This window comes from Ricinus communis, chromosome 2 (assembly GCF_019578655.1).
Source record: "Ricinus communis isolate WT05 ecotype wild-type chromosome 2, ASM1957865v1, whole genome shotgun sequence".
Classification (NCBI taxonomy): domain Eukaryota; kingdom Viridiplantae; phylum Streptophyta; class Magnoliopsida; order Malpighiales; family Euphorbiaceae; genus Ricinus; species Ricinus communis.
In genome coordinates, this window is record NC_063257.1 from 31,569,440 (window position 1) to 31,582,856 (window position 13,417).

The following is a 13,417-nucleotide window of genomic DNA, read 5'->3' on the forward strand; positions in this document are numbered from 1 at the left end:
CTTTTTCTTTTTAATTTGGCTTAATTACTCTATGGCCCCTTATGTTTTGCCATATTTATTTGTGAGTCCTTATAGTTGTTAGATGTACAATACAAACAAAAACAATTAAATAAACCTCATTTAACTATGATAATAATAGAAAAAAAATTGTTTACATATATCTTCCTTTTTAGCAAATCAATTATATTTTTACCTCAAAAAATTATAAACTCATAAAAATTTTCTCTTAAACTGAAATAATATATCTTATAATTTTAAAATTATTTAAACTCTAGTTTTTTTTTTCTTAAAACATGTAATACACACAATTTTATATTAATTGAACTTGGATTAAAAAAAAACTTTTTCTAATATTTATGATCAGTTGGCAAAGATTTACCTTCATGGGAAGAATGATTCATTCGAATTGATGGTATAAAAATAGAGAATCTATTTTTTTTCCAAATCAAAAGAAGATCTTGGAGATTTTATAGAATTTCATTTCTATGGATTGATCAAGCCGCCATTCACCGAGGCTTCGGTCGACCGCTCCCCTCACCTGTAAATAAGAAAAAAGAATTTATATAATAAATTATCAATCTTTGTTTTCCTTTTAAGTATAATATCACCATTTTTTCTATTTTCTCTTTTTAAATTTATGAACTTCGACATTATGACATATGATAGATATTAGGGGTAATTGCAAAAGAATTCTCGACCTTTGGCGGTTTTCTCAATTTAATCATGTGTTTTTAATTGTAACAATGTCATGCGTGACATTATCAATTTTGTCAAATCGATACATAAATGAAATTTTCAGTGAAATTTATTCCACGTGGCTACCGACGCTCTGATAACTTAAACACGTAGATACGGTGCGTTTTAAAACAAAAGCAGAAATATTGTGTTTTGCCCTATAGAAACGGTGTGTTTTTCACATATTAAATAGAACAAAAAAAAAGATCGAAACGATGGCGTATATGGTGTAAGAAAACCCTAAATCTCCAAAATTGAAATAGCCGTTATTTCTTACCGTTTGTGATTACTGAAAACATTTAAAGAATATAGTGAAAGTAAAAGAGAGTGAAAGTGAAGCCGCTTTGAAGAAACAAACACGTTGTGGTCCCTTCAACCAGCAAAGACAGCAGCAGCCATCGAACATTGTGGTCTCTTGAAGTACCGACCACTGGAAAAAGAGAAGTAAGTTATTACATTGTTAATTGCTTTTCTAAGAAACTTTTACATTAACGAGATGAGTGCGATATGTGTGGGGTAGGGCATCAATCAATTTTTTATTACTGCACTTTCGAGTTTCTCAAAATGTATTTGAGTTTACTGTGATTTTTGTATTTATTTATTTGAGTTTGTCATGGTCTGTAGGGTCTTATTCATGTATGTATTGTGTTTGTCTTGTTGAAATATTAACTCATACACTCTTTCAACAGAATGTCTAACAGCTTTTCTGTATATATAAACTATGGTGGGCGTTTTGCATCTATTTGTGGGAATGTGGTTTATGTAGGTGGAGGTATTTTGTCTAAACATGGATTAGACCCAGATAGGATAGGATATTTGGACATACTTGATGAAGTAGAAAAACTAGGGTATTATGGGCCAAAGATTTCTTATAAGATTCCAGGAATGACTTTGAATGGTGGGTTAAGGGAAATGGTGGATGATAGAGGATTAATGGAAATGATTAAGTATATAGATGAAGTCAATGGAGTATTACAAGTCTACATCGAAGGAGAGAAAGGATAAGTACCATTACCTGGTGGTGTTAACTATATTAGTGAAAATCCAGAAGGTGTACATGAAACTGAGGAACATAGTGAGCAATTGCAGCAGGAAGTAGAATCAAAAAAGGATCTTGACTACTTACCAGTTGATAAGAGTGAGAGTGAGACTAATGATTTAGATGAAATTGAGGATGAGAGTGACAATTTAGCACCTTTAGATGAAACTGTGTTTGATGTCAGTGTTGAACATAGTGAGCAATTACAGCAGCAAGTAGAATCAGAAGAGGATCCTAAGTACTTACCAGTTGATGAGAGTGACACAGATGATGGACTAAATGATAATGAACTGTCGGATGATGATAAGTATGTGGAAGCAAGGAAAAGGATAACAAAGTATAAGAATTATGTGCCTATTGATGAGCTTGCTAACAGATTACATGGCAATACTGGTTTGTAGTTCAAAAGATCATCTACTGATGGCACTACTAGGGCAGAAAATGCTGGACATGAAGCATCTGGCTTTGTAAGTGAATATGAGGACTCTGATGGGGATGTGAATTCAAACAGTACTGATGAGGATAGCATTGAAGAGGCTTCAAGAAATAGGATTAAGAGGGTTGTATATGATCCCAGATGTGATCATAAGTATTTACAGCTGGTTCTTGGAATGCGATTTGAAGATGCACATCAGTGCAAAGCTGCAGTTTGTAAATGGGCAATTATTAATGGTCACAATGTGCAGGTGATGAGAAGCAGCAAGTACCAACTTCAAATGAGATGTGACAAGGAATGCCCATGGAGACTGTATGGAAGCATGATTAAAAGAGAGCATACCTTTGCTATTAAGACATATGTTGGTGAGCATAGGTGTCCTAGGGAGATGAAAAATAGGCAAACTACCTCTGAATGGATAGTTAAGGAATATATACATAGATTCAAAAGAAATGGCAATTGGAGTATGAAGGACTTGGAGGAAGATTTACTTGAGAAGTTTTGTATTCAAGTGTCAAGAACAAAGTGCTATAAGGTAAAATGGAAAGCACTTAATATGCTAAGAGGGTCTGTACAGGAACATTATGCTAAGTTAAGAGGCTATAAAGCTGAATTGCTTAGGGTGGATAAGGAAGGCAGATTTGATTTCCTCCTTGATGAAGACTGCACTTTTAAAGTTAAGGAAAAGGTTTTTGAAGGGTTACAGACCCATTATTGGATTTGATGGGTGTTTTTTGAAAACTTTTTTAGGAGGGGCACTATTATGTGCAGTTGCTAAAGATGGGAACAATTAAATGTTCCCCATCTTTTGGGCTGTAGTTGAATGTGAAAATGAGTACTTTTGGACTTGGTTTTTAACCATTATTTTAGAGGAGCTGCAAATTACAGATGGTTTAGGGTGGACCTTTATATCAGACCAACAAAAGGTGATTTTTCTTGACTGTTTTAATTATTGTTTACTTTATATTTATATTTGCTTAATAATTATATTTGCTCTATTGCACAAGGTCTTACTAATGCTATAAAGAACCTAGCACCTTTTGCTGAACATAGGAATTGTGCTAGGCATGTTTATTGTAATTGGAAGAAGGAGTTGGAGTGTAGCTAGAAGTAATTATGAAGCTACTTATAAGGAAGCCATTGATCAAATTAAAATAGAGAATGAAGCTGCCTATAACAATTTTTTACAGAGGGATCCATCCAAATTTTGTAAGTCATTTATTTCTAAGCTTCAGGAGTATGACCATTATAGACATGCTAGAAGAGATTAGATGTGCATTAATGGAGAGAATGCACAGTAAGTTGATGCATGCTACTAGTTTAACTGACTCCATCACACTTAGAATTAGAACTAAGCTTGAAGAAATCAAGTACAATAGCAGATTATGTACTTCCAAACCTGCTGTTGGTGGCAAGTTCCAAGTGAACATTGGAGAGGATCAGTTTGTGGTTGATATCAATGCGCACACTTGTACTTGTAGAACATGGCAGATAACAGGCATTCCTTGTATCCATGCATGTTCTAGCATTCATTTGATGAACCAGGATAGTGCAACATTTATGGACAAGTACTATAGTATAGAAACTTATATTGAAACCTACAAAAATGCTCTTGACCCACTGAATGGCAGAAAAATATGGCCACAAGCTGATGGGCTTCCAATCAAGGCACCCAAATTTAAGAAAATGTCTGGCAGACCTAAGAAGAACAGGAAGAGAGATATCACTGAAGATCCAAAGAATCCTAATAAGCTGTCTAAACAAGGAATTCAAATGACTTGTGCAGTTTGTGGAGGAGTTGGGCACAACAAGAGGAGTTCTAATATGAAAAATGATCCATCTTTCAAGAGGCCTCCTAAACTGCCAGTCAAGCGTGGCAGTAGGGCTGAGCATGGATCTCGGTGATTCTCGCCCGAACCGAATAACCGTACCGAAAAGTATCAGAACTGAAAAAACCGAAAGTTTTTATTACCGAATTGAACCGATCCGAATTTTTTTACTATTACGGTATGGTACTGGTTCTTTAGTAAAAATCGTACCGTAACCGTACCAGAACCGATCCGTCTTGTACTGATCCGGACCAAACCGTAGAACCGAATCTTTTACATATATTTATAAATAATTATTTATATTATATAAATAATATATATATTAAAAAAATAATACATATACTCTATAAAAAATTATTTTATATTTATCATTTATATAATTCAAGCAATTGTTATCGAAATACAAAAAATAATACATATTAAAAATAACTATAATATTATAATATACTTTATACTCTATAAAAAATATAAGTTATATATATTAATATGTCACATAGTATATTGATACTAGTAATCTAGTATACATACTATAATACTAGATTTAAAATTTATTTACTATCTAGAAATTTTTGACAAGTTAATTAAAAAATTACTTAATTTAATAAAAAGTTATATAAATTAGTAAAAATTATAAAAAGATATTATTATATAAATATACTATATTTATTAATAAATTAATTTTTAATTATATAATATTTTTATTTTAAGAATAATAATATTAATTATACTAAAAGTATTAATTTATATAAATATTAAAATATAAAAAAATATTAAATTATATCTATTAATTTAATTTTTTTTGAAAAGCATCAAACAAAACTTGAGAAATAATTGTCAAAACATCTTTTAATAATATAAAAGTTTTTTACTTCCTACAACAGCGGAGGTCCTCATTTGTTGTGAAGATTGGCTTAGAAGTTCAAATAAACCTATCCAACTAGAAGAATCAATAGAGGATATTGAAAGCATAGAGTCAGGTAACATTTCTTTACTTCTTACATATGTTTGTTTATTATTGATGTTGTTAAGTCTTATTGACTTAATTTTTTACTTTTATTGTAGAAATTATTCAAGATCCTGAGATTGGTGAGTCCCTTATGCCAAGATTAAATGTGGAGTGCTAATTTTGAGGGGAGGTAATAACATTCCTTTGCTAATTTTGGACATGTATTTTAGTGCTACATAAAGTTTGTAAATTTATTTATTTTAATGATTGTCATCTGTAAAATATTTTTATGCTAGCAGTAATATATATATTTTAATGGTTTGTATTTGAATATTGAATGAATTATTGTATTTGCAAGTGATTGAATTGCGAAACAGGTTGTTCAAGAATGTGATTGCAATTTTAATTCAGATTTTCATACTACTTTTTTTAGGTTGGTAATCATATTTTCACTAAATGTATTTGATTAAAGATGAGATTAAAGTTGTATTTTTTAAATTTTTTAGAACCGAAAATAGCACCGAACCGAACTGTATTGAACCGTAAAATTGGTACAATACGGTATTGGATCCTTTTATGTTTGGTACGGTACTAGTACCTTCAATTTTAAAATAACTGATGTTTGGTATGGTGCTGATGATATATAGATAACCGAATTGGACCGATCCATGCTCAGCCCTACGTGGCAGGCTACGAAAAGCAACTTCTGCACTTCGATCTACTGCAACTTCCCCAACAACTTAGTCTGATATCCCTAGTTCAAGTGAACCAAGTCAATTTGCTGACACACCTTCAAGTGGACCTCAAAGGAGGAAAAAAGAAACTGCATTAGTAAGTTATTTGAACACTTGTATTTGGTTTACATTTGAACAGTGGGAAGCAATTTGTATTCATTATGGTTGTACAAACAGGTTAACCAAGGTTATGGAGTTAGAATCTTTGAAAATTCTAGCAACATGTATTTGAGGGTAATTTCAGTACAAAATTTTATTTGTTATTATTTTATGCCTAGGATAATGGAACAATTGTGTTTGGTTTCTAGATGCCTGAATCAAGGAGAGTAAAAGTCATTTCTGGTATAAAGTCAGCAGCAAAGGCAGCAGCAAGTAAGGGCAAATCAGTTCCCTCTTATGCCAGACCAATAATTGCAAGTTCAACAAACAATAGACCTGGCAGAGGTTGTGGCAGAGGAGCTAAAAATGGTAGGATAGGTGCTGCACTTGTTGGAACCCAAGAGAGTCAAGCAAATTGAGTAAACAATGCAATTGTGATTAAATGTAGAGCATGACATTTCCTTTTTTAGGCAAATATTGTGTCTGTTATCTTTTTTGCAGACTTGTGTCTTTCTTTGTAGCAGCCTTTGCACTAATTATTTGTAGGCAAATACTGCCTTTGTACCTATACATATTAACAAAATGTTTTAAATATTTCTGTTCAAATTACAAAACAAACATTTATCCAATAGTTAAGCTAAACTCATAGGCATTACAATACCAATACCAATGAGTAGTACAATACACAACTTTCTCAAACCACATCAGGACACTCTCTTTGTAGCATTTTCTTCTCAGAATTAAGCTTTCTACAGTAATCAAGTTTTCTGCATTCCTCAAGTTTTCTGCAGTCATCAAGCTTTCTGTAGTCATCAAGTTTTCTGCAATAGTTGACTCCATGACTATCTTCACTTTCATTATCTCTTCCAATGCGTCCTTTCAGCCTTCAAATGATTCATCACCTCTTTCGTATAAGGAAGACATTCATATGTCAGGGTGAAGCCATCGAACTACTGATCCAGCTTGCAATTTAAGCATTACAGGATCAGAAGTTCCAAATGAATCTTTCAATCAACCTAATGCAACACCATTACCTCTTCCATGAGCGACCTACAAACTAGCAGACAAATGTCAACCACGAGAATAAGAAAAACCAGGGTTACAAATTGCAAATGAATTTGGGAATTAGGAATTTGGGGCATATAAAGCACGATGCATTTGGGAACAAGGATCTTCAATTTAATATGTGAAAAACACACCGTTTCTATAGGGCAAAACGCAGCATTTCTGCTTTTGCTTTAAAACACACCGTATCTATGTAAACGCACCGTATCTACGTGTTTAGGTTACTAGAGCGCCAGCATCCACGTGGAATAAACTTCACCGGAAATTTCATTTATGTATCGATTTGACAAAATTGATAATTTCACGCATGACATTGTTACAATTAAAAACACATGATTAAATTGAGAAAACCGCCAAAGGTCGAGAATTCTTTTGCAATTAACCCTAGATATTATGATATTGATTGATGTTTACTATTTTTTATTTTTTTACACTCTCTTTCTTTTTTCTAGGAAATTCTTTCATCTCTTTAGTTTTCAAAATCCTATATTTTTTATTACTTATATTAGTCCTATATTATTATTTAAGCCCATTTGTCTCTTGTATCTTCCATTTCATTCCATATTTGAGCTTTGGCTTGGTTGTATTTGGCAATGGGTATCTGTATGAACTTTTTTGTCTTGAAAATCATGATTTGACATTACTACTTACTAAAAATAAAAATCATGCCTATTCAATAAAAAATTTAAATTTTTCTTTTTGTATTTGGATATAATAGAGTAGATAATAATAATATGTAACACCCGAAATTTTTATATATTTAATAATGAGTTTTTATTTAAGTTAATTTTAGCTTCATTATTATTGGGTTTAATTTGAAATGATTTAATGAAAAATTTAATATTAATCAAATAAATGAGTTATTTTCTATACCCAATTAGTTTGAAATTTTAAGAAATTATTCAAGTAAATTATTTGAGAAATGATTATATTTTGGTTATTCAAAATTTTCCCAAATGCATATTTATATAAGTAAAATTATATATTGAAAAATTTTGGAAGAAATTATAAAGGATGTTTTTATAAAAGAATTTTGGGAGAATTGGTATTATAATTGATTAGTAGTATTAAATTTTAAGTTGGAAATTGATTATTTAATTTAATTGTGTGTAGGATTTAATTGGAGGATTATTTTGGAATAAGGATTAAAAGTATAATTTTATTTTTATGGGGTTTTAATGGAAATTTGTGAGTTTGGTATTTTCGTAAATAAATATGTCGGTCAGGGGTATTTTTGTAATTATGTATTTTCAATAATTCGGATTTGGCCAAATTAATTAGTTAAGGGCTTAATTGAAAGGCTAAAGGAAAGTTTGGGGGTTAAATTGGAATTTTGATGATTGGAATTATGAGTAATTAAGAAAGTTGAGGGACCAAATTGCAATAAGGAAAAGTTCGGGGGCCTAATGTCGATATTGAAAGGAATGGAAGTCGGGGAAGAAGAAGGGAGGAAGAGAGATGTCGGGAGAGAGAGGAGGAAGGAGGCTGCGTCGGTCCGTCCGGCGCGGGCTGGCCGTCGGGCCACGGCATGACGGCAGCGGCTCAGCGAGGAAGATGGCCGAAGCTTCCTGGTGCGGGCGTTTCTGGCGTCGATGGCTGTTGATCTTGGTGCCGATCGACTCCTCTCGGCCTCGGCTTTGTTTTGGCGGCAGCGGTGTCGACAGTGGTGGCCGGAAACGGAAGATCCGATGGAGAGAGAAAATGGTAGCAGCCGGCGTTTTTGGGTTTTTCCGGTGAGATCCGGCGGAGGATGGACGATCGGAGGACGTATCCCGACTCTCCTCAGCTCAAGCTTCGCGATGGCACTGGTTTCGTAGCGATCGAGCTTCGTTTGCGAATCGACGGTCGAGATCGTCCGCAAATCTCTTCGGATGATCGGGTGTCAAATCGGAAAATCGGAAGCGGGGATCGTCTTCAGCGCGTCGTTGTGAGTTCAATGGTGTGTTCGGATCGTCAATCGGACTCCGGCGGCCGGAGGCGAGTCGACCGAGCGATCGAGCGTCTCGGTAATTTTCTTTGGCCCGTTAATTTTAGAAATTCTTGGTTTAATTGTGTCTATTGGATTATATTGTGTATTTGATGTTATTGTGAGTCAAAAATAATTGTCCTCGGTTACGCCTTATGTTTTGTCTTTGTGTGGCGAGTCGGAAATAGTGAAGTTTGGGGACCCGACTCCCGTTGTTTAAATTGTTGGATATTGGAAGTGTTCTTCCGGCAGTCCTGGACCCGTTTTTACGGGGGTAATGTTCGTGTTGTAGGGAAGTTCACTGAATTTCGGTAGTTCCTGAGTCGAGATTCTTAGGCAGTCGATCTGGGAGTCTAGACCACAGGGTCTATTGTAATTGTTCCATCGTTTTGATAAATTATTTTCCGTGACTAGATGATCATGCATTGGCTCGCTCCAACCGAGGCACCGGAGCAAAGCTAGGAGGTCGCCCAATTCCGTGAGTTAAAGTCATTTAATCATTGCACTATTGCTAAGTCCGATTTAATATGCTATTTTGAAAGTTTATGCATAATATGGTTATTAGTATCATAGCGTAAATAATTTCACTAGACTATTAATTATTGAAAATAATATAAATATTATTATTAGTAACGTTATAATAATACATATATTATTATTCACGACACGAATTGCACGTAGCCTTATCCTAAATTATTAATCTTTATTTCGATATGTGTTGAATGATTTCATTAAATAATGATATTTATTAAATGTGATGATTTCGATTTGGGGATGTGGCTTTCGTAGAACATGCCACTGATGGGTTACATCGGGTAATGATCATGGACATGTAATCAGATTTTTTTATGGGTTTGCCCTGGTCGAGCATGGCTCTCGGGCTGATTTGTGTAAATTCGCCGGAGGTAAGGTCCCTGGTCGAGCATTGCTCTCAGGCGGCTTATTTGGATACTTAAGTGACCAGACTAGAGGTAAGGTCCCTGGTCGAGCATTGCTCTCGGGGCGCCGGCTTATTTGGATACTTAAGTGACCAGACTAGAGGTAAGGTCCCTGGTCGAGCATTGCTCTCGGGGCGCCAGTCTTATTGGATTAAGAGAGCCGAATGGCTACTAGATTTCTTATTTGGATATTTAAGTGACGGTGGAGGTAAGGTCCTGGTCGAGCATTGCTCTCGGGGCGCCCGATCTTATTGGATTAAGAGAGCCGAATGGCTACTAGATTTTGGGGTTTAGGGTTCTACCGAGCCACTCGTCCTGTAAAAGTAAAAATATATTTTTATTTATTCATTTATTAATTTATTGTGGTATGATTATAATATGGATTGTATTTACGTGCATGGTTGACATTTTGATTCGAATGATTAATATTTTATGAGAAGAAGCAATAGTCCCTAGATTATTTGATTTTAACTCACTCTCGAGACTGACAGTCTCCATTTATGTTTTTTTTTTCAGATTCATGACTGTTAGTCCTCCCGCGACTCTTATTCAGTAACCCGACTCCTTCATCATCGGGTGATGTATTTGATTTGGTATGTAAATTGGTAAATCTTAGATTCTCCGCAGTAGTAATAGTAGATGTTTCAGTTGTAAATTTTCTGAGCTTCGGGTCTCGCCTAGTTTTTTTCTGGTAGACCGAAGTAATTATGTAGAATGTAGCTATTAAGATAAATGGTGGCTTTAATAATATTAATTTGAGATGAGATTTGTTTAAGTCAGTGAGTGTTACTACGGGTTTCGGTGGCCTTACGCCTACCCATTCCCTAGTGCCGGTCACGGGCCCACGGGTGGGGTCGTGACATAATATCTATAATAAGAGTTAAATATTATTTAACTTTTGAGAATTGGTCTAATACACAAGTTGGCTCTATATTTTTTATTACATCAAAACTCTTTGAATTTTAATAAAATTAACTATTATTCTTTCAATGTTAGTTGAAAAACTAAACTGGTAATATAGAATTACTATTTGATCTTTAAACTTATTATTAAGTATTAAATTTATTCAAAATTAATTTTATTATTAAATTAGAGTAAAATATTATTTTTAACACAAGTTAGTTTTAGTATATAATTAAAATAATTAATTAATATTCTTTTCTTGCTCTAATTTTTTATTTTTAATACAATTTAATTCAAGTAAATTTAAACATTTTAAAACTACTTATATTTACAACAATATTTAAATTACAATATAATTCAATTTTAGTTATTAATATAAAATAAATATTTCTAGATTCTAATTTTATTTTTATTATAGTTAAATTATATTAAAAATAAAAATTAAATTAAATAATCGTGTCTAAATCTAGAAAAACCATTTACACACTAATTAGCTTTACAGAAGAAATATTGAAATTGACAAGTCTCAATGAAGAATATCAAGATAATTTTGTATTTATTTCTAATTAGCTATTCAAATGAGATTAATATGAGTAAATTTTTTATTTTTAATATAGTTTAATTTTAGTCTAATAAAAATAATAATTTTAAACTTTTTATTTTAAAAAAAATCAAATTAAATTACATATTAATTTAATAATATAAAATAAAAAATAGTGTTTTTAATACATTTAAATTTTTTATAATTAAATTATGCTAAAAATATATATAAACAAATAAAAAAATATTAAATTTATTATTTTAATTAGACATTAAAACTAACTTGTGCTAAAAGTAAGATTTTACTCTAATTTGATAATAAAATTAATTTGGACAAGTTTGATACTTGATAATAAGTTCAAGAATCAAATTGTAATCATAAATTACTAGTTTAGTTATTCGACAAATATGGAAGAAGATAGTAGTTATTTATTAAACTCAAGGGGGTTTTAATGTAATAAAAAGATACAGAGACCGAATTATGTATTAGACTAAACCTTAAGGGTAAGTAATATTTAACCCTAATAATATCATTTAAAATAATTTTTAAAAAATATTTTTTATCTTTTGATTGATGAAGACTTCTCTTGCATTTTGTCCAATGATGCTGAAGATGAATTTCTGAAGATCTACTGAGTCCTTACTTATTTCTATTTTATTCATAACATAAATTATCAACTAAGAGAACTAATTTTTAATATTCTTGATCTTTTTCAACAGGTAAATAATAGTATATTAAAAGAAATTGAAACAATTCTCTTAAATCTGCAAACTAACCAAACATTAATGAAAGTCAACCAAACATCAACCACATATAAACGAAATTATTCGATTACATAAAAAATTTGAAATATATAAAAAATTAATTAGGAAACAATTAAAATAAATAAGAAAATAAACCATTTCATGCTACCTTATTGGATTTTACTAGAGTACATATGTAGCACTATACCACTAAAAGGTGAACCTCCCATGGGTAATTAATTTATAATTTATTAATTAATTTACTAGTTGAATTATTATAATTAAATTATAACTTATGAGTGAGACCACATAAAATTCATAAATATTTTATCAATTTTAATTTTATTTAAAAAGAAAAATTCAAATATTTTATCACATTGATTTAGAAAGAAAAAAAGATAATATGGATTGATCACTATACCAGTTGCAATTAAAACTGAATTAGATCTCCCAATTTCACAACTTTTACAACTTGCTAAGTCAGCTAGTTCTATTATTAGACTCGGTAGTAGTTTGCTGCAAGAATAAAGATGTATAATATTATTATTGTCATTGTGAATTTTAATGTCCTTGGCAATAAAGTTGTTAAGTGTGGATGTGCTATGCATAGATGGATACCTTTGAAAATGATGGAGGTTTCAGTGCTGAGTGGTTGTGGGTATTTGTGGTCGGATCATTCTTTTAGTAAAATATTGGACCTTGATAAAAAATTTATGGTCCATCAATATACAAAAGCATTAGTTGACAACATTCAACAAACTCTAAAACAATTTGACAAAAGCAATTCTGATCAATTAGCCATACAACTAAAGCCATATCGAGTATTAGGGAAGACATGAAACAAACCACTATATATTGTACAATCGTAATAGGAAACTTGATCCATCTTCCTCATATATCCATGTGATAACAGAGCATTATAAGCCAACCTGTCATATCCGAGAAAGATGGGATTGACCAAGCTTGTATCCCACTACAATAGAAAGTCTAAGAGATCGTATAATTAACGGACTCTAGTTAGAGAGTTCGACCCGACCTAGAACTCTTTAGATAGCCAAGAGAACAAGTCCTATTATATTTAAGCCGACCTATATCTACGGAGATCTACTTCTAGTAGGAGAGGAAGACTGTCATTATCTATATAAGGAACCACTGCACTATATTTACAAGTACTACCTACTTTACACACTCATTATACGTAAGTCACCCTTTTATAAATTACTGACTTAATCATCGGAGTAAGTGGTCGGACAACCCGTCCAGTGCTTTTTATCCATTTTTTCAGGTACTTGGAGATCGAGTGAGTCTTTGGAAGATCTTATTGTTAGCTCAATCCTTGACTCAGTTATCAATTATCGCCGTTTGTGGGAATTGTTAACTCGGTCAAGGATTGAGCTATCAACAAGATCTTCTAAAGGAATTGATACCTCGGTCAATGATTGA

The 13,417-nt window shown here is 32.3% G+C and overlaps 1 protein-coding gene across 1 annotated transcript; it reads left to right on the forward strand.

Annotated features, from left to right (window-relative positions):
* Positions 1 to 3,464: 3,464 nt before the first annotated feature.
* LOC107261547 lies at positions 3,465 to 4,115 on the forward strand. The gene has a single exon (XM_015721631.1). The coding sequence runs from the start codon at positions 3,465 to 3,467 to the stop codon at positions 4,113 to 4,115; it is 651 nt and encodes a 216-aa protein (XP_015577117.1).
* Positions 4,116 to 13,417: the final 9,302 nt, after the last annotated feature.